General features: G+C 42.2%; 2 protein-coding genes across 9 annotated transcripts; one reads left to right on the top strand and one right to left on the bottom strand.

Annotated features, from left to right (window-relative positions):
* Positions 1 to 6,494: 6,494 nt before the first annotated feature.
* Rhogapp190 (Rho GTPase-activating protein 190) lies at positions 6,495 to 16,605 on the bottom strand. Of its 4 annotated transcripts, none has more exons than XM_076812374.1 (24): positions 16,463 to 16,605; positions 14,956 to 15,666; positions 13,973 to 14,883; positions 13,686 to 13,895; positions 13,427 to 13,438; positions 13,065 to 13,251; positions 12,875 to 12,990; positions 12,645 to 12,797; positions 12,333 to 12,571; positions 12,055 to 12,256; positions 11,811 to 11,981; positions 11,483 to 11,734; positions 11,227 to 11,405; positions 10,954 to 11,137; positions 10,651 to 10,859; positions 10,162 to 10,566; positions 9,878 to 10,084; positions 9,606 to 9,803; positions 9,255 to 9,346; positions 8,804 to 9,182; positions 8,598 to 8,729; positions 8,473 to 8,523; positions 8,296 to 8,392; positions 6,495 to 8,224 (listed from the first exon to the last, which is right to left on the bottom strand). In XM_076812374.1, the coding sequence occupies exons 2-24, from the start codon at positions 15,124 to 15,126 to the stop codon at positions 8,026 to 8,028; spliced, it is 4,956 nt and encodes a 1,651-aa protein (XP_076668489.1). In that variant the 5' UTR covers positions 15,127 to 15,666; positions 16,463 to 16,605; the 3' UTR covers positions 6,495 to 8,025. The 4 variants fall into 4 exon arrangements, with proteins under 4 accessions (XP_076668489.1, XP_076668491.1, XP_076668490.1 ...); XM_076812376.1 differs by having other exon boundaries at positions 9,255 to 9,307; XM_076812375.1 differs by having other exon boundaries at positions 10,651 to 10,841.
* Positions 16,512 to 23,927, top strand: LOC143369026 (adenosylhomocysteinase-like 1). 5 transcript variants are annotated; one of them, XM_076812388.1, is made up of 12 exons: positions 16,512 to 16,654; positions 17,150 to 17,349; positions 19,832 to 19,879; positions 20,342 to 20,426; positions 20,676 to 20,857; positions 21,263 to 21,587; positions 21,648 to 21,798; positions 21,861 to 22,013; positions 22,082 to 22,247; positions 22,404 to 22,650; positions 22,725 to 22,845; positions 22,928 to 23,927. In XM_076812388.1, exons 2-12 carry the CDS (start codon positions 17,248 to 17,250, stop codon positions 22,932 to 22,934), a joined length of 1,587 nt encoding a protein of 528 aa, XP_076668503.1. In that variant the 5' UTR covers positions 16,512 to 16,654; positions 17,150 to 17,247; the 3' UTR covers positions 22,935 to 23,927. The 5 variants fall into 5 exon arrangements, with proteins under 5 accessions (XP_076668503.1, XP_076668502.1, XP_076668505.1 ...); XM_076812387.1 differs by having other exon boundaries at positions 20,664 to 20,857; XM_076812390.1 differs by lacking the exon at positions 19,832 to 19,879.
* The last annotated feature ends 1,949 nt before the right edge of the window (positions 23,928 to 25,876 follow it).

Raw genomic sequence — 25,876 nt, 5'->3', positions numbered from 1 at the left:
CGTCCCCTTTTTCGGCGGAACAGGACGAGCCTTGCTTTCTTCCCGACGGCGGGAGGTCGACAAATCAGATAGCTCCGAGATCGAGCAGCCTTTCACCCTACACCTATTTCGACCAATTTTGTCATCCCCAAATTTGCCACTGTGCGCAGTCGCCCTGCTTGGGCCCTGGAAAGAGCCGGACGCATGAATTTCAATATAAAAATTGCGCGCGACGCGGTGCATCCGTTCACCTCGACGCAGTTGAATTAAAAAGGGAATAACAAGCGCGTGGCCATTAAGCGATCGGGGGAGCGCGTTAATTGAAAAGTTCCTGGCGCCGAAATTAAAGGAACTATTTAGCCAGGCTTTCGGCGGAATTACAGGAGAGGTCGCTTAAAGCCTGCGAGCGGCGTAAAACGAGAGGCTCCTTTCGCGCTGGCCTGAATGTTTCTTTTCAAAGAGCGAATAAAAGGGAAAATGGAAACGACGAGAAGCGAACCGTCGGCCGTCGCTAATTCTATCTCGCCTCGTTTCCAAGGGACGTTTCACAGTTGGAGCCCCCATGTCCTCTCCCCGTGTAAATACCTCGGGGGGTGGGAAGGAGCCGCCTTTCGTCAGTCGCGACTCACTCGCGATTAAAACCCTATCCCTTCGGAACGAGCGCGTCGAAGAGGGAGCGATGGTAAACTGAGAACAGAGTCGCTATGTAGATAGAAGCGCGGAAGGGATGAGCTAAAAAATTATCCTCCACGAGGGGTGAAATTAATCCCGGCGATTATCTCCGTCCTTTCGACGGGAAATGGTTTTTCCGAACGCAGGCCGTTAATACTTTTCGAAACGAGTTTCACCGCCAGCCTTAACTTCCAACGGCGAACACTTTGCGCTCCAACTATGGTAAACATTGCTCGCGAGAGCGACTATTTAAATACTGCCTTTAAAATTACCATGGCTACTGTATTCTTTATGAACGAATTATAATTTACTGGATGGGGTACGAAAGAGCTTGGAATTGGTTATAAATATGTTCCAGAAACGCTCAAGGCGTAAAGGGTTGATGATATAGGGCTACAACGCGTCGACGAATAATACATTCGATAAAAGCGTGTTAATTCGTACGCTGATATTTTTAAAGAAAGTATGGCGATCGGTTCAGCGGAACTTCGTATGGGCGACTAAAATAAAGCCTAATTTCTGCAAAGCTATTTCAAAGAACTTGTTTATTCCGACTTGTTGAAACATTCAGGACGACTTACGAGGGAACAACCCTGCCCAAATTCACTCTCAGGGGGTGTAATTGACCCATGAAAATCCGGTTGTTTTCCGATTTTGTGTTATAACTCGCGAACGGTAAAATAATTTCTTTACCAAATGCTAGATCTAATTAAAAGATGTAACTTTTGTCTTGAAACTTTTTTTCTATCTCTTACAGCTCCCGAGTTATAACACAAAATCGATAGCGACTATTTTCACAAAAAAATACTTATTTTTTTTTATAAAATCAGAATCTAAATTTCGGGTGAAGCTGAGTAATAAAGCTAGCAATATATAAATTAACATTTTTACATTTGCTTTAAGTAGCCTATCATCAGGCCCGTTCTTGGCGGGGGTGTAGAAGGTGCCCCCGCATTTATTATATGTAAAATTTTGACTAATAATAATAATAGTCGAAACTCTTTTGCATAATAATTGTTTAAAACTATGTATATATAGATATAAAAGTAAACACTGCATATCAAATTCTTAATTAAAGAATATTAAATTAATAAGGGCGGCGATATTGTTTTTACACCTGAGCGGCCAAAACCCAGGAACGGCCCTGCTTATCATATGATAAGCATTGCATCTTTTGTGAATGGTCTACAAGTCTCAAAATGCATAAAATTCTTATCCTTTTCCTTCTTTAATACATTTTAATTAGCTGCCAATGTTACCCCTACCCCAGTTTACGGTTCATATTTAAAAAAGTAAAAAAAAAATCCATAAAAAGTAGTCGATATTTGTGGATTCGTGGAGCAGTTCCCGGCGCTCAAAGGTATAAATTGGCAACATCGTCATTGGCGAGTAAGGAGCGAGCAAACGTTGCGCCAGAAAAATAAAAAGGATATTTTGTCGACTCACCAAGAAGGATCGGAAGCTTTTGGGAGCGTCTTGAGGCAGGGATCCGGTTTATGACGACGATTATTCTCCGCGGGATAGGACTCCGGGATCAGTGGTGTAACGAAAACAGAAAAAGGAAGAAGATGAAAGTCAGCCGACAGGCGAGTGTAAATTGAACGCGAAATTAAATTCTGCGGTGCACGCAATCCACGCGATGCTACCCGATCAATTCGCGGAACTGCAAAAAGGAAAAGGAATGAGCAAGCAACCGAGCACAATTGAGGACCTTGCGGCAAGAGGGGTGCAGCTCCATCTTTATCAACTTCGAGTAAAATAGAAAAAAACTGTTTATAAAATTATTGCTTTGACTTAACATTAGAAAGAGAACACAAAATGAAAAGTATATATTTTCACAGAATAAGTAGTAGTCATTGCATCCATAAGTTTTTATTTCTATTTTTGGCGAATTTTTCAAATCTAGAGCATTCGTATTATGGAAAGCTATTCAAAATCTGCAATAAATCGCTCAATTTTTATCGGATTCGCAACAACCGTGCACCAACCGATGTAGAATTGTTCTTACGTATATTACACGTCAGAACTCAAAAACTATCAAAAATGAAGCCGCAGCCCTGTTTCTGCAAGGTCCTGAGTTTACAAAGAATCGATTCGCGAATTTATTAAGGTTTGCAGAGGTTCGTCGAGGACCCGTTTCCGGGACAATGGCGGAGAGTCAGAAGACGGTATCGTTCAAATTGTACATAAAGACGATCTTTATTATTAAATACTTCTTGGACACCGATACTTTTTGTTGCGTTTTTACCACCCTCGTCCTTAAATCGCTCCGCACGCGTTCTCTGCCCGGTCTACTCGGCTCCGACGCTCGCGACGCATCGATAATTCATCGCCCGGCCTTTGCAGGGGCTCGCGATGGATCCTCGAAGGCCGTCGAAGCGATCCTTCTCTCGATCGGCCACATCCGATTGACACAGTTACGCGAATAAATATAAAAAGTGGGAATCCCGCGATCCTATCGTCGTTCCACGCAACCAAACCTCCGCGGCCTGTGCCGGAGCGATCGATCCTCCGCCTCTTCGTACAAAAACGTCCATCGCCGAAAAAACGTGCGCGCCGAGAGGCAGTCTGCTCTCACAAGCCCTTCGAGCGATTCCTCGGGTCGCCTTTGGGTACGCCTCCGTGCACTGTGTGCTTCGAACTCTCGAGATACAGAAATATTCGTTGGCATGGATCTCGCGATACCTACGCGTCGTGCAGGCCGAAAATTAGCGGAGGACGCGGCGGCGCCGGCTGTCAGCTCGAGCTCTCTTTTAGGCAAATGGAAATTTCGGGCAGTCTCTGCCCTTTAGTGTCGCTTCTCGGCTGCAGCCCGCGCCGCGCGCCCCCGTCGCGTGATTACCACCGCGCGCGCAAAGGCTTCACTCGACGCCTCGTAAAATCGCGCGCGCCGTTCTCGCCTTGCATTCGCGACGGCAACTCGAGCGCTCCCCAGCCTTTCGTTAAATATCGTTACTTAAGAAATGTCGAAGTTCAACGCTGGTACAAAATTCGTTAACGTCGCGTTAGAAATCCTATAACCTACGGCTCCTAATGCGCTAGCGTCACTTTGAGCTTATCCTAAGCTTTGTTCGCAGGATAGATCGCGAGCGAAGCTCGTCCAAGATCGTCCGTGCTCCCACTGCGCGCCGGCCTCACGATTCGTCTTTCTTCCCCACCCCTGAACCCGAGGGAAATCCAGCGGATGAACTTGCCACGCTTTCGGGGCCGTTCCCTTTAACGAACCCGAGCTCCAGCGGCACGGGAACACGATCTCTTACAGAAACGAACCTCGTCTCGCGGTAGGCTGGTTCCGATCGCGACAAGGGGGAATGATAAACATTATCACTCGGTCGAGTAAAGCGCGAGTTACTCTAGGAACTTTTCAATAGCCGAAAAGTCCCACTTCGTTCATGTACAATAACTGATGTTACGGTTGGAACGAGATCTAATTGGCGCTCGTAGCTATTCGATGGGCCCGTCTATATGTCTTGTCTGGCTACGTTCTCGTGCAGACTTAGAGGAAAGAGGCGCGGGTTGTGGCTTCCAGCGACCAACTGATCTCGTTTTAACCGCAGCATCGATACAACGAGGACAGACCGTACCCATTTACATGCTCTCTTCGCCTTAATTATGTTCATATCTTTCTATATATATATATAATATTTATATATTTATATGTTCATATTTATATATGTATACTGATTATTTACAGGAATCGTTACATGTATAAACGACGACATTTAGAAACACGCATTTTCGATGAAGATTAGAGTACGCTAGCGAAGGGAGGCGGCTTTGCGAAGCTCGAAACTATTTAATTAACGACTCGTCGCGGCGCTGGCTATACCGACGAAACGGAGGGAAACAGAGAATCGAGGGAAAAAAAATGGGAGACGGAGGGGATAACGGAAAGGCGAAGCGTGCCAGGCCCCCGAGAATTGGCGGGAACGAGAATCCGCGGATTCGTGGCCGGTGAACGAGCACGGGCTTCCAAATCTCTGGCGTGAATTTAGTCTTCCTAAATCTGCGAAACCTTGATGCTCTTGAAATACGCGGGATTCACGGAGGATGTCATTTAGAGCGTCGAGGGGAGGATAGAGGGGATCGATGAAGTTGAAGATTAAAGCACAAAGGGAGCAGGATTGTTACGTGACGCGGAGGGATCTTGAATTAACATTGAAAACGGAACGGTAAAGTTCGTCACTGATATCGAATGCTGGCCGAGAAATATGCGAAGAAAGGCGATAATGAAGAAACAGAAGAGACGTAGCGACAAGCTATGAGGAATTCAAGTGAATCGAACGTCGAGGTGTGTTCTCAGGAAACTGCGCAACTTGAATTCAGTGACAGTGATTCAGCGGGAATCAATGTCATTATTATTTCAGACAGCATTTGTTGATCCGTATCCCAGATCTCACACGTAACATCGACGCCTCTGTGTTCCTATTTAATAACATTATACAATTATGCACGTACGAATGTATAAAATTCTGTGTTTTGTTGTTTCTGTCTCACCCACCGTCTTCTTTCTCGATCCTTTACGACTAAATACGGGAATGTACGATCCGCTGCTCGCCGCAAAGTGTCGCCGCGACACCATTTCGTTTATTCTTCTTCTTTTTTTTTTTTCGTTTTCTACTTTTAGGTTATCGAAATACTCGTTACAACGGCTCTCGTTATATAAATACGACAGTGCAAAATTCGTCGGGGGCGAACTCGTCGGGGCAAAGACGAACGGAAGCGCCATCATCGGTTTCCTTTTAACGCCAAAGGGGTTTTGCCAAGCTCGTCGAATTCGCCAGCGAGGAAACGAAAGTAACGTCAGTCACTCGCGGGAATGTTTCTCGTTACGTTTCGAATTGAAGAGCGAAAGACAAACGAACACAGTTGCTTACAGTGACACCGTTAATCGTCGGATGATTCTTAACCTTTAGAGGGCCGGGATTTTTTCATGGAAATTGTAAATTTTATGTACTTAAAACTTATGCATGTATACCACCAAAATGGCCGGCAAAGTATCCAAATTCTTAGGTGGCCACTGTAATGGCCAGCCAGGCCCTCTGAAGGTTAATCTCAATGTTCCTACCTCTCGACGATCTTTTAACGATCCTTAACTTCGAAAGGTTATACGTTTACGATCGTGACACGTACGCGCGTTATGGCACACTCGCGTAAAATCGTCGCTGCTCGAACGAATTTCGAATCGAATAATATGACCAGACTCGCGACAGCTGCCACAGGTTCACCTCCGACTGAGAATTCTCGCGGTAATCGTCAGAAATTTCAAGTATTCGAGTCTGGACGGAACACCAATGGTGGACTGTGGCTTTCCTCTGGGGAGAGGGGCCGTTTCAGTTCCTTGCTGTTCCGTTTCCATGAATCTGGTCACATTAGGAATCGGACCACATTCCGCATTAATAGACGAAGAGATCTTGATAAAATTAATGGCCACTTTTCGATAGTTACTGCTTTACATACGCCGTTAAACAAGTAACTACATCACAGTTCTGATGGCTCAGGTCTACCGATGCGTCATATCAGACCTGGGCGTTCATGAAATAATGTCACTTGAAATCTTACTTGAAGATAATTCGATAGGTTATCTCAAGTTCTTTAATTCCAAAGCAACTTACCCAGCTCTGTCTCGCATTGCCCGGATTCAACTCTAGGACACTAACCAGAACCATTTATCCTTCTTTGCAAACGCATAAAAAATATATCGCAACAATTTTGCATCGCGATTCGCAACGAGTACAATTGCAATTAAGGACAACGCAGCAGGTACGAGAGAAATGGCGGGAACGTTCGCACGATCGGTTTAACTGCCCTGCGACCGTGGCGCTCAACGGTTCAGCGATAAATAAAGTGAAATAAAGTTTATAAATACCATTTTTATATATAAATACAGACGAGACACGGTACAGAGAACAGTTCGCGGTTAAAAGCACGGATCTTCGTCTATTAGTCAACCCCTTGCAAATAACATTCACCCGCGACGAAGCGGAAATGATCAAGCGGTTTCAGGAAACGTCACGACCATTGTATAATCTCGAAAGTATCGATAGTCGATCCTCGTTATAAACTCCCCGTAGCTTACAATCGTATAATCTTATGTACACGTTCGCTTTTATGAAACCTGAAAAACTGTCTAAGTATTGTTCTTAGCGCGTAGCGATTCGTCTCCACAAATCCGGAAACCTTTGTTATGATTTAGTTTAAGTATTAGAACCGTATCGATATATTCTTACGTATCCCCCCTCGACAATCGCAACGCTAAACTCGCAGCGCGTTATTTTGAAAAATGAAAATGCCATTACACGCAACGCTTGTCGTTCGTTTCTTTCTAAGCCTCTTTCCTCATCCTCTTCTTTTTGTCTCTCTCTTCATTCAGACGGAATGGATATATGGATCGCGCTTATCACGAACGCCAGCCTCGAGCAGCCCCTATTAATTCAAACTGAGTATTATCAAATACTGGTTCGAGAAAGAGATTAATATCAAACTAAATGCAAATTAGAAATACTTTCGAGACTAAGAAACGATAATCGACTGATCCGAGAAATCAGATTACCCCGTACGAATGCTCTTCGAACTTTCTCTTCTTTTTTTTTTTCGTTTTTGATATCGTTGCTATATAAAATGCGCATTGAATCAGTGAAAATTCATTACGTGACGTCCGTTTCAGACTTCTCGTGATAGTGTGCTTAACGCGTTTTTAGAATACGAGTATTCTTCTTTACGAGATCGCCCCACCTCTTTCTCCTCTCGGATCGCTCTCACGCGCACACATCATCATATACACACACGTACAGGTCGCATACGGCAAACAGTTTGTTATCCTACAGAAAGAAACGTTAGAACAGAAGAAAAGAAAATTCGTGATAATAAAGCAACATCGAGTTCACTACGATTATTCCCTATTATCGAATACCGAGTCTTACGTGTCTAAATACATGTTAATAAATACATCGCTCTGATTACATCCAACATAATACATGCATACTGTTATGACACATGGATTGACTTCTTATTAATCGCGTTTATTATCGAGCCTGCAAACAGCCGTGATTAGGACCATCAACCTGCCACTCCGCCAATCACACTTCGCGATGGAACGGGCGCGAGTAAACTTAAAATTAATTTGTTCGGTCTTTTTTCTTTTGCGTCGCGAGAATTATCCTAGCCCGTAGTTCGAACGCAACTACGTTTAAATCATCATGGTATAAACTATAGCGAGACCAATCGTTATTTCGTGACCGTATGGGTTGAACGTTTTAGTCGGATGCACGGAGGCAACACGCATCGCGGAATCAATGTGCAAGCGTGATTGCATTCTTCCTGTTCCTCGTACGAACCTCTGGGCTGTACGACGTGAAATTACGTGGTATCCCACTACACCATTACGATAGCCTCCTCGCCGCAGAACAGGAAGGGATACTGATCGATCATCGTTTGCACGACGTCCTCCAAGTATGGCCTCATCGACTCGAATCTGCCGAGATCGTTAAATTCTATGGGTAATAGCGTAGGCCACCAGCAGATCGCCAGATTTTTACTGTCCATACTGTTTAGTTTACAATTCTCGGCCACTCTAGAACATCAGAACAATTCCATTTGTATCGAGCCGAGCGAAGGGAATTCAAAGAAATTCAGCGTACTTACTTTACAAAATGGTGAAAGATAAATTTCAGTACATCGAAGTTCACCGGGTTCAATTTGTTGAGCATGAAACGTAGGGCCAATAATCTGCAGCTTCGATCTGGAATCAAATCACAACAATTTGTACTGGAGCTTTATCCAATTGATTTACTTTAATCACGTTCGCAGAGTGCTACTTACCCTCCATGTTCATGCATGTTGCGGACATTGGTTTGCTGATACCGCGTGCACCTAATTGAAAGGATAGAAGAGCTTAGCTGACCGTTCTTGAAACAGAGATACGATAGAAATGTTTGATAAAGTACCCGATATGTCCTCGAGCTCGGTCATGCGATCTTTGTCGATCAGCGGCGGTAGCCTCTTTGAAAAGAAGTCTTTTAGAGCGGTTGCAACGGCATTAACTGGTATATCCAATGCGTGTATGTCCACATTTCCATCTACGATAGGTAAACATAAGACTGAGTAATCGGATAAATAGATTATAGCTCGAGGGTTTTAGAAAAGAACTTACCTTCTTCGAATTTCTGAAAGAGAAGTTCAACGTGCGCTCGATTTCCAGGAACCCTATATATACCTTCGGAATCCAATCCCTCGTCCTCGATAAATTGCACGCATTTCTCGAGGAACAGAGGTATTCGATTCGTCTCGCTCTGAGCAAAGTCTTCGATCAAAGGCTGCTGCTGCACTTGACTCAATCCTCCGCCAGACCCTTTAGTCTGCTTTATCTTCTCCTGCTTCTTCTTCTCCCTTTCCTTCTCCTTCTCCGCGTTTTTCTTCAGCTTCTCCTCTTTCTGCCGACGTTTCTCCAGCTTTTCGTCCTCCTTCGCCTTTTGCTTGTCCTTCTTTCTGTTCAATTTATCGCCATCCTTTACCTTGTTTAATATACCGAACTAAAAAGTGACGTCTTTGTGAAAATCCCCGCAACAATTCCTCCGCTCCGATCTCGCGCGCGCTTTACTTACACTAGGAGAATTAATCTCTCGCGGCGACGAAACGTCCAGGCTGGACTCGTCATCTGGAATGTTGCCAAAGGTATTGTCACTCCTGTGCCTCGCTAAAATTATAATAATCTCATGCAATAGCAAATACAGACGAAGGTAACGATTCTATGCAAACCTGCTGCTGTGTCCTGTCTGAACAGTCTTAAAAGGTAATTTAAAAAGGCACACGACCGTTACACGAAGTATATTTCAAGTGCTAGACATACTCTTTTCAGGCAGACATGCAAAGATAGAACCACTTCAACGATATCCGAACCATCAGTTGTACCCCGGTATTCAAAATCGTTTCTACTGACACCGCGTTCCACTTACAGGAAGCGCTGAACATCTCTTGCGTCATATGCTTCATGTTGTACGGGCGTTGCGACGTTGCGGGCAAGTGTTGTTGCGGCAACGAATTCCCAAATCTCTTCCGCAGATTCGCGGCCGCGTGTCTGTATTGTTTCGATCTCGATCTCGAAGTAATGTCTGGATCACTGGACTCGGACGAGTCTGGAGTCTCACTGGATACTAGATGAGAAATAAGAAAAACTTAAACGTCGCCCTTACAGCTGAATATTAGAAATATCACGGCGAATATGTACCTCTTTCAACTGTATTTAGTCGCCAATTTTTATCTTCTTTGACACTGTAACCCAGCTGAATAATACCGTCTCCGCTTCCCATGCTAGCCAAAGACGTTTTTTTACGAATCCTTTTGTGCGTCGCTGGTTTCTTGTTCCCTTTGCCCGAGACGTCGGCTACCCTGTGCCTTTCCAGAGAACTTCGCTCCGAATCAGAGTCGCTGTACGCTGCGGAACAAAGTACACAATTGACGAACACCTATCCGAACAAATTGCGGTTCAGATTTTATCAATTAAATACTCACAGGGTTGGCCCTTCTCGCGTCTATGGCGCAGCTTTGTTTTGTTATTCCCAATGGAGTCTTGTACCAAAGCGTACATATAACCACCGTCATAAGAAGAATATACAACATCCTTCACTTGGGCGTACTCAGAGCCCAGATCTACCAATTCAGGCGTAGCGAGGGGAGCATGGCCCATTGTCATTTTCGGGCCGTGCTCGTCCTTCTCGCCTATGGTCATTTTAGCTATGACGTCCGTTACGTTCGAGAAGTCCTTCAAATTGATCTTTCCGGGTTGCTTCAGAGTTTGGCTGTTCCCTTTCGGCCGCGGCTTCGTTTGGGATATATGGCGTCTACCCGTAGTGAATGCTCTGTGAGGGTAACTATTGGTTACTCCGTCTTGGTGCATAAACGTATCCTTCACCCAACCTGTCACAACAGAACGATGTAAGATAAGATTACCCGCGAGCTGCGCGGGTTTAATCTCGACGTCCTTATCACGACTGAACTAACCGGATAGTTTGCTTGTAATATCTCCCGTCTTTAACAAATCCCTTTCCCTGTCTTCTCTATAAAAATCTACTTGACTATAAATATCACTGTCGTCGCTAGGCGTGGCTCTATTGTCCGCAAACTGTTCGTTCAGACCTGTGTCCCCGAGATCACCGTCAGGAGTTAACTGCTCGTACGACTCGGAGCCGCTTCTAAAAGTTACAGACATACTGCTTCACATTAGACTTTTGGATCACACAAAAATGTCGATGGTAAATTAATGCAAGCAGACCATAATCCAAAGATCGCTTTCAGATTACTTACCCGTCATCGGGCGTTTGGAGGTGGTAGCTTTCGTGCCGCGGCGGCGGCATAGGGTGCAGAGCGGAATATTCTAAAGTTCCTTCGCCGCTGTCGTTCAAATTGCCCGGCTCTTCCATGTTAAATGCCTGCTCGATTTCGGGCTTCTTCTCCCACACTTCCTTGAAGAACGGTGTATAAAATGCCGCTGTAATTGAAAACAGATGTACCATGAAAAAATTATATGATCCACGACAAGCTAGTAATTTCAAGCAAGATCGAAAGATTACGGCATACTTTTCTGTTGGCAACTGGACGCTGAGGTCATAAAATGTGCTTGTAATCTATCGGCCGTTGCATTCCCTTCCGTGATAAGTAAATGACTCAAGTCACTACTGAAGAAAGCGTTAGCACCTCCAGTATCAGTCACAGCCATTATTTGAATCGGTAGGTTTGGTATATTCATGGAGAATGCGCTGGAAAGCGTATCAAGTAAGGAATAAAGGTTTGCTCCAGTGTATATAAATAATTAACGAGCGTGCACGATACATACTTAAGGGTCGCGAGCGATGCTTTCCGTTTCGTCGAATAAACCAATATAAAACCGTGCACCAACTCGTCTCTAAATGCATTCGCCCCGTGGAAACTTGAGATTATAACTTCAACTCTCCGTTTCGATTCTCCTAGAAATGTTTCCAAAACGATCGATCGATCGCCACTAAGAAAACAACACTGATGATTGAGTAAAGGGCCAAGCACATTCTCCACGGAATAAGGATCTCCGCAAAACATGCACATTATTATTCTGAAACAAAAAATCCCATCGTTATCCTTTATTTTCATGCGATACATCGTCTACTTCGCTCGAAAGTTTATTTCACCTAATATCGGGCTCTAGGCATTCGATGACGCTTTGGTAAATATTCAGAAAACCTGCTCTGTGATTTATGGATTGTATCAGCTGCTGTAATGCATCCTTCACGAGTGGAGTAGGAAACCTTTTGTCTTGTTCTAAGTCTTCTATGCAGACATCGATAAAGGGGCACTGCAAGCTGTTGCACGAAGAAATAATTGTTAATTGAATATTCCTTTCAATTTATAAAACACGAGGCCCGCTAATAGTACCTGTCTGCAAGATTCTGGCCCTCTTCCCTAAGCCTTATCGCTTCCATCTCATCTATAGTGGATTCTGGCACAAACATGATAACAATAGGTAATCCTTGAAATGGCAACCTGTCCTCTTGCTCCAGATTTGACAATAATGTCTTCTCCAGAGAAGAGCGGATATATTCAAACGAATCCTCGTTCGAGTAAATACAAAAGGATCCTGTGAATTTAAATGATTCTGTGAAATCGTCTGCTTATGAAACTGACTCCGTAGCAATTGTAATAGCAACAGGTACCGTGTGGCATAAAGTCAGAAGTAGTAAATGAATTGTGCGGCAGACCAACATCTCCGTCAATAATTCGATATCCAAGCGTATACAATTGACAATCGATCTCCACTTCGTCGTCCTCTGTCTGGGCTCTTATTTCACGAGCGAACTCTTCGCCCAGCCCATTACTTCCAAGTATAACTAAATTTAATTGATTGTTATCAGATGTCAACTGCCACTGGCTACTGTGGTTCCAGGAAGAAGGCCTAAGAAATCACATTTTAGTAACACCGAGCCAAACAGATCAAAGTCTTTCTTTCAATTGCGCCATATAGTCACCTGTGGGCTTTCGTTCCGAGTATTCGTTCTATGAGCGCGTCCATGCAGTTCGGATAAGCCGGACAGTGCTCCCTTATCGGACAATGTACAAAACCCAAGTGTTGAAAAAGCATTAATTTTCTATCTTGATCCAGTCTATCTAAAGCTTTATACCTGTGCGTCACGATTAGTTATGAGAAAATGTTTATAAGCACCTATTAAAATATAAGAAAACATGTTCAAGTGGGTACCTAAAATCGTCCACCAACGCATCCGTTATTTCCTTAATGTCATCTTGTGTTATAGTTCCAGACGGAGCTATACTCTTGAAGTGGTAGAACAAATCGGCATGTTCCAGTAACAGTTCCTGAAATACAAAATAGCATGGATAGTAGCAGAGCGGAAAATGTTTCGTTTATCATCAAAGTCGTGTTTCCTTACTTGAAAGTTATGTTTGGCTTTCTCAACAATTTCTTTCTGATGTTGGTCATATATCTCTTGGCAATCGTGGTGAGAAAGAGCCTCAAAGCACTCCCTGCCCATAAAAAGCACTCTGACTTCGGATAAGTGCTTTCCTGGCGTAACGTAACCAGTTTCTTCTAACAGTTGCTTAAACTGCTTCTTCCATCTAATGAACAATGCATGTTAATGTATCGGAAACATTAATCATTAAATATACTCGATTAAATAAGATAAGTAAACGAGTATACCAAAGAATAAAGTACTGTAAAAATGTTAGTGTTATTTTGAATGAAAAGTAATTCCGTAGAGTATATCGTGAAGCAGTGAAGAGGAAAATTTACCTTTTGGGAAGTCTGCACAAAGAAACGCCACCCAGAATAAAGCAAAGCATTAGTGTATTATACATGGGTGTTACTTTCTAGAATGCCGAATGATTATGGGATCTTAATAATTATAGTATATGTAGCAATGAACCAATGATTTCTTTGCTATTTGTGAAAAGCAATAATTCAGCATATTGCAATTATAGTAATTTATAATCAAGGAATATCTATACATATATTTCATAATTAATGTTGCTGAACGCGTTATACTACTCACTCTAAACGTCGTTGCTCTTGTTGCAGCATACTTGTGTGAGTCTTAAAGACATTTGCAGCCTCCGGTGTTTCCAAAACATCGTACGGAATCTTTGTTCCATTGTTGTCACCGAAATCACAATCGATCCACGAAATATCCTCGGGGCATTCGTAGAAATATTGATGAAAATCGGGATGTTCTTTCATATATTGTTGTACCGCCGACCATTCTCTATAGGAACAAAGTAAAAAAGATTAATTACAATCATATTATCTAAACTGAATAAAATAGTTCGTTCGAAAACATACTCGTTAATCAAGTTTGTTAAGCCAGAGCACATTTCGTGAAGGATGTCAGGTAGCATGTTCAAATATCCCTGAATTTTCTTTGCCACTTGTTCATCTTTCAACTTCTTGATGTGTCTCCTAAATAATCTTTGGGTTGCATCGATGCCAAACAGCTCCACAAACGTTGTAAATTCTTTGTGCTGCGCCAGCTTCTTAGATGCGTGAGACCACAGTGCTCGATAATCAGTAACGTGTATTCGGATTAATCTTTGCAGAGATTCCGTCGATGCGTCCAGAAGCTCCTTCCTGGCTCTGGCCGCTTCAGCGAACGGCGTCACTTTACTGCGCGTTTTGGTCTTATCAATTAATTGAGCCACAATTATAAATGCCAAATCGATATTAATATTCTCGTGCGCCGAGGTTTCGACTATTAAAATCGAACTTTTATATTCTTTACGCATTACCAATTTCTCAGCCTCTTTCACGTACTGCTCATTCGCATCGTCGTTCTTAGTCGTTACCAAGACAATGGGCTTCTTAGTTTTCATTAGATTATTCATTATGTTTGCTACTATTTCAACTTGCTTTTCCATAGACCTGTTCGGCACAACACTTACATCGAATACACACAAAAAACCATCGATATTTAATTTACCATCCGGCAGAACTTTCTGCTCGTACTCTTTCTCTATACCCAATTGATTCTTGCAAATGTACATAAGCTTCTCTGCACTGGTAATTTTCGTGGCCGCGCATCTCTTCGCGTATGGCTCCATCTTACCACCTTTGAACGGCTGGAAAGACGCATCATCTATAAACTCAGTGTGCTCTATCACTTGAAACTGATATTCTGTTCCATCTTCAGCCATCTTCGTCACTTCCCCCCAATATAGGAAGTGATCGTTGTTCACCACTCGGCCACTGAAATCCGACTGCAAGAAAGTAATAGGGATTGGTAGCGATGAATTAATTCCAAGTACGCAAGCGATATTATTAACAATTACCTGTGACAACACTGATATATGGTCCACGTTATAATCATCGTTCAAAGAACGCATGAAACGATTACACAGACATGATTTCCCAACGCCGAGCTGCCCTTTGTCTTTCTCAGTGCCCGAAAGACCGACGACAGCAACATTGATAGTCTTAATGTTATCACCTTTCCTTGCCATTTTTAAAGCTTAACTCAATTAGTTTGCTTATACGATTAATAAGTGCGAAAATAAAAATCTTTCTCTTCTCAAGTTCTACTCAGGACATTTTTAAGTACAACTATCAATAGCTTCTCTTGCCTGTTTATCTCTCGCGACTATTAAAAATTTCTCTCTGTTCCTTTGGTCATTATGTCAGATCTAAAAATTCATACGAAAATCAGCATCGCCTCCCCTTTGGTAACATTTTTCAAACAATACGCTCTTTTAGTCTATCTTCCCCTTCCTCTCACAGCATTTAAATGTCCTGCTTCCAATCGATGTATGATTTGCAGATTTGCGCATAAATAGTTAGAGGCGAACGACGCTTGCCAAATATTCATTTGAGCCTCACTAATCTAAATCTATTATCCCCGACGTCGCGAATAAGAAACTTTTACATTACTAGGAATTAATAACACAGATCTCTGAGAATCATTAAAATTTGTATTCTCTATCAAGCATAGCATGTATAGCTTAGCGCAGCTGTGAGCAATGGTTCTTTGGAATGGCACTGTGTATCTGAAAAGACAACAATTCGCAAATGAATCAAGCGTAATGGAAACACTATTAATTGCATGATATCACATAAACCACGGACTAAGTCCCTCCTTAAACAGCAGACTTCAAGCTAAACGAATGAAATGGTACAAGCCGAACGAAAGGCGAGCAGAAATCGTACATAAAAATAATTCTTACGTCGACGAAATTTATTACGAACACTTATACGTTCCCTCCTACGTATTGCAGGTTATGGAACGAAAGTGAAGCAAGAAAAAAGTTGCTCTAATATAGGCAGATTTTGCGTTAACCTCCGCGTAAATAACTCGCACGTAGAATTTTACAGAAACCAGACCACCGCCGTGACAGCTATCAACGACTCTCCTCTCCGAAGGAAGAATTGCTTTTTGTTGTACATAAAAATTTGCTTTCACTCGGCGAGGGTGCATCTGTCGCGGGCGAGATAAATCGTCCGCTCGGGATTCTATCACGATTCTAATCGTCGTTAAATTAATGAACGGCACGTCGTCCGCGGGACCGACGCGAAATTCGTACGGCCGCTCGAATCCGTGCGGCAGAAAGACAAATTATTCGATACACAAATGACAGCTACGAATAGATCAATATGCATTGTACACACAACCGCGGTCAATTTTGACACCGACGATAGTGTGTCCCGGGGCTCGAGTGATTTTTGACAAGGTGTAAGGAAGAGCGACCGGGCGCGGAGAGAACGCGCGTAGCAGTTTAGTCGATCGGAATCGCGAGAGCGGTAGAGGAATATCCGCCAGCGGAGGGCATCGAAAAGCTACGCTACCTGTACAGAGTTTCGTTGGAGGAGCGAACTAGTACGCCAACCGGCCGTCCCCCGTGCAAAAATCCGTTCCTCGGCAACTCGATCGATCCTTCGCCAGCTCCGCGACCACGCACTCTTTCTGGATCTTCTCTGCACGCGCGCGATGCACCGAAAGAACGTCCAGAACTCGCCCTGACCGACGTTTAACACCAGGTCTGTGTAAATAACTTCACGTCAAACATCGAGTATTGCCCCATAAAGGAGCCATCTTGGTGGGTGGGCACAAGGCGATTAATGTTTTCGGGCCGGACAGTACGCGTCGAACAAGAACAAGGCCGTACCAAGCGCGCGCCTTACTCAAACTTCACCGAACACATTCCAGCAACACTGTTCTCCTTGCTCGTTTCTAATTAAAGTCTTTGATACCATACACCTTCCATTTACATTCAATTAAACTTATTTTCTACGCGCTCTTTTTTATGGGACGTAAAAGTAAATGTATCTTGTAGGATTTGAAAATGAATCATGTATACTTTGAAGGCTGATTAAAACTTTTGCGATGTTTGTATGATTTATGTAGTTTCTATAGAGTAAACGTAGTCGAAGAGGGTTGCGAGCAGTTTGTATATTCCGAAAGTAGTGGCGCACGGGCGTCGTTGTTATTTATTAAAGCGAATTAAATATTTATGAACGGTATCGACGAAAAAGTGGACGGCTGCGGGTGCACACCGTGAACACGCTCCTGCGAGCGCATAAAAGCACCACCTGCTGTGAAGTGGGAGAAGTATTTCGACTTGGAATAAAAAATGGCTGACAGCGGGGATGCCGTGAACAGTACGTCGTCGGGAAAAGAGGCTAGAAATACCGTCATCGATGGGCCTGTCACTGATCCAGCATCGAATATTAAGGTAAATTAAAGGAGACTGCCGTGTGGTATTGAAACAGTCGCGGTTTCGCTAACTCGAGCTGTCCGCGCGCGAAAACTTGACGGTGTCTTGTCACGATTATCGCTTGCCGTCGTGTTGGTCTCTCTACTTAATTAAGTCACATAGAGATTCGATAAGATTCTTTATCAACTCGTTCGTTCAACTCGCGAAAGTAGAACGATCGCGCGGGGAAACGTGTTCCCTTCGTTTACTTCGCGCCTTCCACTTTGGAAACACTGTGCACCATCTTTCATGCACCCCTGTCTGTCTTCTATTCTTCTCTTCTTGTCACCTGTATTATTCTTTACATTGCGATTCGACCCAACCCTTTGGGACCTTGTAGCCACGTGTTGCAATCGCGTAAATACAGCACATGGTAGTAATCGATGTATGGTCTTGTATATACCTCCTGTTTGTTGCCAAACAAGTTATTTCCTACTCTCGTTTTTGCGAGTTGAAACATGATCACAATGAAACTCGCAAATGTGTTTGGTATCTGAGGGGTAAATGTTGAGAATCCAGGATAGCTGTTTATAATATTCGATCATTATTAGCATAGTTGTGTATAAGTTTATGTGTACATGGTGATGGAACGATGCAGTAATAATTTATTGGGGACCTTAATGTAAAAGTCTCCGTTGAATGTTCATTTGCAAAACCTATCGCAGTTAGCACTGTATTAAAGTTATATAACGTGGAAGTAATGTTATGGTAATTGGCACGAGACTGGTAGACAATTCACGTACGTGACATCAGCTGTGGAGGACGCTGTGTCTTTTGAAGCCAACAGTGCTCTAAGTACTTTGTCCTGTATACCGAAGGCAGCTTCTCGCATCTCGACAAGGAACTAAGTGCTTAAATTGAACTCGAAGAGATATACCTCTTCGTGCAACATTATCGTACAGATAGTCCAGGGAATTTAGGATTTATCTTTGGAATAATTCCCAGCAAGCTAAATTTTGGTATGGAGCTTTATTGGCCGCTAAACATTTTACAGGGGGTTTAAAAAAAAAACAGTTTTTCGCGAATATCTCGTTATCTAGCAATTTTACGACAAAAATAGTTATTATGAAATTTGTAGCTTAGGAAATTCTCTACAAAAAAGGTCCTATGAGTTTTTTTCGTAGGAGTAATCATTTTCGTGTATGTCGGGTTACCAAGTTTCAACCCCCATACTTTTGACAAGGGAAGATCCCGAACCCGGAAATTCAAAAAATTATGAAACTCTAAATATATAGGGGAAGTCCCCCTGACTACAACGCAATTTTGTTTGCTGCTCACATTCACTCCTAGAGGGTGCAATTGACCCCTGAAATTTTTCTATTTTGTATTATTACTCGCGAACTATAGGAGCTAGAAAAAAAATGTTCAGGAAAAAGTTACTTCTTTTAATTAGGACTGTCATTTGGTAAATTATAGTTTTTACAGTTCTTACGGTTCGCAAGTTATAACACTAAATCGGAAAAAAACAGATTTTCAGGGGTCAATTTCACCCCTTTAGAGCGAATTTGGGCAGTAAACAAAAAAATTGCTTAATACATACCTATATTAACCTCTACATATCCCCAAAGTTTCATAATCTTTTGAATTTTCGGGTTCGGGATCTTCCCTTTTCAAAAGTATGGGGGTTGGAACTTGGTAACCCGACATACAGAAAATGATTACTCCTACGAAAAAAACTCATAGAATCTTTTTTGTGCAGAATTTCCTAAGCTATAAATTTCATAATAACTATTTTGTCGTAACATCGCTAGATAACGAGATATTCGTGAAAAACTGTTATTTTTTTTAACCCCCTGTAAAACTTTTAGCGGCGGTCGGATCGATGGGGACTTTTGACATATTGTTTGAAACGACCATATAAAGGCCCATACCAAAATTTAGCTTGCTGGGCTTTATTCCGTAGATTGGGTAGATTTCCATCTAATTTCACTGGACTAAGAGTGACATAATAATTTTATCCTATGATCAGTTTTCTCTAGCACACCAACTATATCATGATAACAGATTATACAGCCCTCTAAATACTTTCAAGGGCATAGCGTATTACATATACGACTCTGATAATGCAAAAGTTGAAAGGTGATTTGCATGCTGTTACACGTACTGCCCGCTGTCGAGGCGCTTATATTATTTTACATATAGAGCATTATTCTCACAGTAGTCCGTAGGTTCGGTACCAATCACTCATGCATCGCTCATTACAAGCCTAAATACACTATATAGGCGTGGCACGATTAGCACTACTGAACCGAATGTATTGAGCGTTATAAAAATAACTGAGGAGCAATTACAAAACGAAACAAAAAGAGGGAGGTACTTTTAAGTACGTAAGGCTAGTACCTTTAATAACTCCAGTTTTACGTACGAGTACCGCCTTTGGGAGCTTTGTACCAAACTACGGACTGTACTACAGAAACTTGATGCAATTTGAATCATGAAATGGTGGTTGTTGTGATTTCAGAGCCTAGAGGCATCAAATAATGCCTTTCACGGCGCGAGAACAAAATTAGTAAGTAAGAATATATGTGTACAAAACACATCGTAAACTTGTACTCCTTTCCATAGAGCAATCCTTGCTATTTCCTCGGGGCTGCTTTAATTCCCATGACTACATAAGTGTGGTTTGTGTCAGTGAGTTTATCCATTCTTGCCTCCCTGTCAGGCTACACAGGGTAACGATCGGACAATTCTCTCTAAATTATAGTTGATATTACAACCGACTCGCGTCTACTTGTCTGTACAATATAGATTGCTTCGTTCCGCAAATGATATTATACCCCAGGTGTGTGATACGTGACACGGAGTATAGAATTTGATAGACAATCGTCTATATTAATCTGTGTCCATTCAGTCAAATAAAGTAGCTTCATTTGCACTCTTCTGTTTGTAGTCCATTTCGATTCATCGCAGCCCTTTTCAAGACAACCAACACAAATGATCACTCTAGTAATTTATCTCGTCCGATGTTTAGGATTCCAAGTCTGGAGCCTTGAAGAAGTCCAGCCGCTACCGTAGCCGCTCCTTGTCAGCCAGCAGCACAGACAGTTACAGCTCTGGTAGGAATATGTTCGTTGTACTTGTTGCTAATTAACTGTTGCCCTGTTGTGTGTGTATGTTTATTGGAGAGATATTCATCTCGTTAGCAGCTTCACTCGAACCTAAGTACTTACATTTACACCAAACACTCGCAAGTGATCACAGTTTCTCGTGACGAACGCTCCTGCAAGTTTGTTGCACGTGCACTTTGCTGTGGTACTAATCATGTCCGTTTTTCTGGCACTTTTGTACTTTAGCATCTTATACAGGGAGTTCGTCGGACGAAGATGATGTGTCGCCGCGCGAGAAGATCCAGAAGACGGAGAAGGGCTTCACGGACTTTTGCGTCCGCAATATTAATCAACACGCTTTCGGCCGAAGGGAAATAGAGATAGCTGAGCAAGAAATGCCTGGAATTATGGCACTTCGTAAACGCGCGGCTGATGATAAGGTAGACGCATGTTTTATAAGCTGATCAAAATTAGGGGTGGATTCGAAGCTAATTTTTAAATTCTCGAAACTTAAATCTGAAACTTTGTAAAACTTCGAAACTTGAAGTGCTAATACTGTTTTGCAAGTTTAGCCTTGGTTTAAGAACTGAAGTCAACAAAATTTTTGCATAAATTTATTTACCATGGTTAAAGAAAATACAAACAAAAATATAACAATGTACAAATCCTCGAGGCACGCTGCAATTCTTTATTACTTTCGAATCACGAAAAAGTGCAAAGTCTCAAATTATCGAAACTTGAAACTTTCTTGGGCTTCGAGGTTTCGAGAAACCCAATTAATTACTTAAAATAAACTTCCGGTAAACGATGTTACTACGTACTTGACGAGAAATTCTTTCGCACAGCCACTGAAGAATGCTAAAATCGTGGGATGCACTCATATCAATGCTCAAACCGCAGTCCTCATCGAAACCTTGGTGCATTTGGGAGCGCAAGTCAGGTGGGCAGCGTGTAACATATATTCCACACAGAATGAAGTGGCCGCCGCCCTCGCCCATGCCGGTTATCCGATCTTCGCCTGGCGCGGCGAAACGGAAGAAGACTTTTGGTGGTGCATCGACAAATGCGTGGCGGCTGAAAATTGGCAGCCCAACATGATATTAGACGACGGCGGAGACGCGACGCATTTGATGCTGAAAAAATACAACGCAATGTTCAAAATGATACAAGGTTCGTGCATCGTTTGCTTTGCGCGTCAACAATATCAATGGCAATGTTAACAACTTTCAGGGATCGTCGAAGAGAGTGTAACAGGTGTACATAGATTATACCAATTGTCCAAAGCAGGCAAATTGTCCGTCCCTGCCATGAATGTAAATGACAGCGTAACAAAGACCAAGTTCGACAACCTTTATAGCTGCCGCGAAAGTATTATCGATAGGTAAATTAATCGTAAATCAGTCTGGTATGCTTAACAGTCGTAACTGACGTGTTTCTGCGCAGTTTGAAAAGATCTACAGACATCATGTTCGGCGGGAAGCAAGTCGTGATCTGCGGCTACGGCGAAGTTGGTAAAGGCTGTTGCCAGGCTCTTAAAGGCTTGGGCTGCATTGTTTATATAACCGAAATCGATCCCATTTGTGCTTTGCAAGCTAGGTAAATAATTCTTTGAGGATTAGAAGTACCTTAGTATTCGAATCGCTCGTTAATCCTTCTGCTTATAGCATGGACGGGTTCAGAGTGATGAAGCTAAACGAAGTTATCAGAAACGTAGACATCGTTATTACAGCAACGGGCAATAAAAATGTAGTCACGCGGGAACACATGGACAAGATGAAGAACGGATGCGTGGTGTGCAATATGGGACACAGTAATACAGAAATAGATATTGTACGTTTGAGCTTTAATAGCGTAGTTGATCTCTCTGAAATTCGATCAGTCCTTCCTTAGGGAGAAAAAACTCGTGTTTCTTATATTTCAGAACAAAAAAAAAAAAAGAAATATATTGGTAAGACATTAAAGAATCCTTTAATATGTTCTTAACAGAACAGTTTGCGCACGCCCGATTTAACTTGGGAAAAAGTAAGGTCTCAAGTGGATCATGTTATCTGGCCAGATGGAAAGCGCATCGTGTTATTAGCGGAAGGCCGTTTAGTCAACTTGTCTTGTTCCAGCATTCCTTCGTTCGTTGTATCGATTACAGCCGCTACTCAAGCCCTAGCGCTTATCGAACTATTCAACGCGCCTCCGGGACGATATAAGAGCGACGTTTATCTGCTACCGAAAAAGATGGGTAAGTGAAATCTCACCTCGTGTTTCTTGCCGGGATACCAGAGTAGTTTATAAAACAATCCCACCGCTCGACAGACGAATACGTGGCATCGTTACATTTACCAACATTCGATGCACATTTAACGGAGTTAACGGACGAGCAAGCCAAATACATGGGGCTTAACAAGGCTGGACCTTTTAAGCCTAATTATTATCGGTTCGTATACAGTCCTTATTATTACGTAAAAACTTACGATTCAGATTTAATATTTAACTGTTATTTACGGATTCATTTTCAGCTATTAAGAACGCGAACGAGTATCGTGGCACAGTACACGCGATATCCGCAACTTTTATGAGTATTAAGTGTATGAGTTTATGAGTATTAAGAAAGCTGCCTCATTTTAATGAATTTCCTTCTATTGATTTCGTTTACTCGGATCAGTAGAGGACTTACGATAACCTTCCCTGTTACCTAACACGATTCTAAGCTATGCCATCATTATAGGAGGGTGTTTTCTGCGTATATCCCGAAGAATATTTCCCCTGTGATTGCAACAGAAACGTCGCCTCGGTGCTGGCCGCGATGATCAATAACTAAGAGTTACATAAGTGAATATATATATTGGATTAACTTTCACACACGTATAGCGGATTAATTTATAAACTGTGCAAGCATAGAGTCAAATGTGCAGCTGTTCAGTGGAATCGAGATTTGGGTTTGCCGAGTGCCATTTTCTTTTTCATTACGAAAATGACAAGGGAACCGTGTCAAGTTCTGCACGCGTGTATAAAGATTTATAAATGACGTAGACTACTAAAAGCTACAGTTGAGATTCTTCCCAGCCAAAAGGCACTGTACCCCATAAATCATTAATTGTGAGAAACATTAAATTCTTCTGGTGCCATCGAGAATCTGTACATATACATAGAGTAGTCGAGCGTTGCGAAACATTAATCACCGTATAGATCACGCGCATACACATCGTCCAATGAGTTAATGCCTCCGTGTCAATTACATCCAATAATCGTTCTCAATTTGTTCAATGAGGCAGTCATTATTTGCTACCTGCGCTTGGTGTTTCTGTTTACAAGAGAATAACTATGTCGAGCAATTCCGGTCGTGTACATAATTACGTAGGAAGAGCAATTAGCGCGGGTAATAATCTTCTTAGATTGGCCCGTTTATAATTGATCGTGTCGCTCCCTCAATAAAAAAAATAAAGAATAAGGAAAAAAAGGAAATATCAATGGTCATGAACAGAAAACAAATAAATACCTATGATGCCTTGAACATAATCACGTTTATATTATTGATTTAAGCATCTCCTGTACCTTTTATACCTCACTGAGAATGCAATTCTCACTTTGTGAATGAAACAAAGGAAGTACGTTTTATACGTAGAATTTTATATTCGAGAAAAAAATTCCCGCTCTCGAGAAGGGATAGTAACTCGTTCTTGGTTTATCTTAGCTGCAGAAGTGAGAGGAAAGCTAGTTCCTGTTTCTTTATCGGTCCCGGCTATGATAAATCAGTGTTCCTATAAAAGGCCTAAACCTGTCGTCCCAAGTTGCACAAAGTAGGTACATGTTTGTCAGCGCGTTTCCTTTAGAAAATACAAACTTCCGAGAGATGTAAGGAATTCAAGGAATTCTTACGAATCCTGAAGTAATGGAATTGAGTCGGTAGAAGCAGTAACAATTGACATTTTACACCTCGATGAATGCACATATTACAGTGTCAAGAGAACGGAGAACGGGTTGGTGTATGAACACAAGTATACTTTGGTTGTATGTTTGCACTATTCAGAACCAAATAGAACCACCTGTGTACACACGTGCATGTACTGCGACATAGTGACGTAGGCGCTCGCCGATCGCGCGTAGCAATACGTATATATAAGAATGAAGCGCGAACGTTGCAGAAATTAATGCACACGTTGTACACGATAGTATGGCTCAACGTTCACCTCCCGTCTACGATTAACTCTGCGACCAGCAACTATTTAACAGAACGATTACTGTATATCGAAAGCAATAGGAAGATTTTGTTAAAGCGTAGTATTTTTGTAATTTACGGCGTAAATAAAAAGACCTCCTCTGTGAACGTGGAGCTTGAGTGGCCCTTCCATCGTAGGGTGACGTGTAAATCGCACGGAGATCGAGAGCGGTTAGGGGATACGTCGCAGAGTTGTTAAAGTAAAATGCACCACGGTCGATATAAATGTAATATATTTCAGCATAATCGTTATAAAGTAATGGCTTCTGAAAGCGCTTATCGACAGCGTTGATTGAAGATAAGTTGTACAAAGTGTTGTTGCATCTTTCGCTCTACGATCCGTGTATATGAGTATTGAAAACAAAACTTTGGGATTGATTGTAAGATGAACCTATTATATAAATGGCAAGTCTCGACGGCATGGCATAACATCGTAATGGCGTAACGGCAGCGATCTACAAATATAAACTTAAGCACGTCGATCCGTGTCGTAAGAAATAAATAATAAAACCAAACAAAAAAATGTAGTAAAAATATATTTTACAGTACTCTGTACAAGATCTCATTTAGAATTAGTGTCGAGTTAGCTCGGAGCTGAGTGGTTAACACGAGAGACAAACCCTATCAACCCTGGAATACTGTTATCGGGTTTCTCAATAACTTATTATCAGAAACACGAAACGAAGCGCGTCCCGTGTACTATTGTTTTCGTTTAACTACGTCGCGAAAGCTACTTTCCGGTAGTCGATTGTACACAGCCGGACTGTTTTTTACTTAGACACCGATTCACAGAATGAGTTTGCAATATCAGGTCACAGTATCCCACGATTAATATTGTGGAGCAGCGTGCTACATATCTCTGCAAAAGGTATCTCAAATACGTTCGATTTGTCGGTAAAACTGAAATAAAATCATCCCCCGTTTGCAAATCGCTGGCGAACACTGAAGCTTCCCCGCGAACGGTTGTCTTCAAAATTAATCCGCAGAAATGAACAGGCACGTAAAACAAACACGTAAGGGCGCAATTTCGAACATTTCCCTTCGCTTGTGTCAACAACAAATATTTCAATCAAAATCTGTTAAACCGCATCAACAATTCACTGCACTCTGGATATAATTAAAAAAAAAAAAGAATCTACAACCAGGGAGCCCAGCGGGGAAATATGATTTACGATTATATTACACGTAGGAGAGAGATAGATAGAGAGGGGGGAAAAACAGTTAATATTTACAGAAAGTCGATTATCTC

The sequence above is a fragment of the Andrena cerasifolii genome, chromosome 5, assembly GCF_050908995.1.
Source record: "Andrena cerasifolii isolate SP2316 chromosome 5, iyAndCera1_principal, whole genome shotgun sequence".
Classification (NCBI taxonomy): domain Eukaryota; kingdom Metazoa; phylum Arthropoda; class Insecta; order Hymenoptera; family Andrenidae; genus Andrena; species Andrena cerasifolii.
This window is presented reverse-complemented; position numbering and strand designations above follow the sequence as displayed.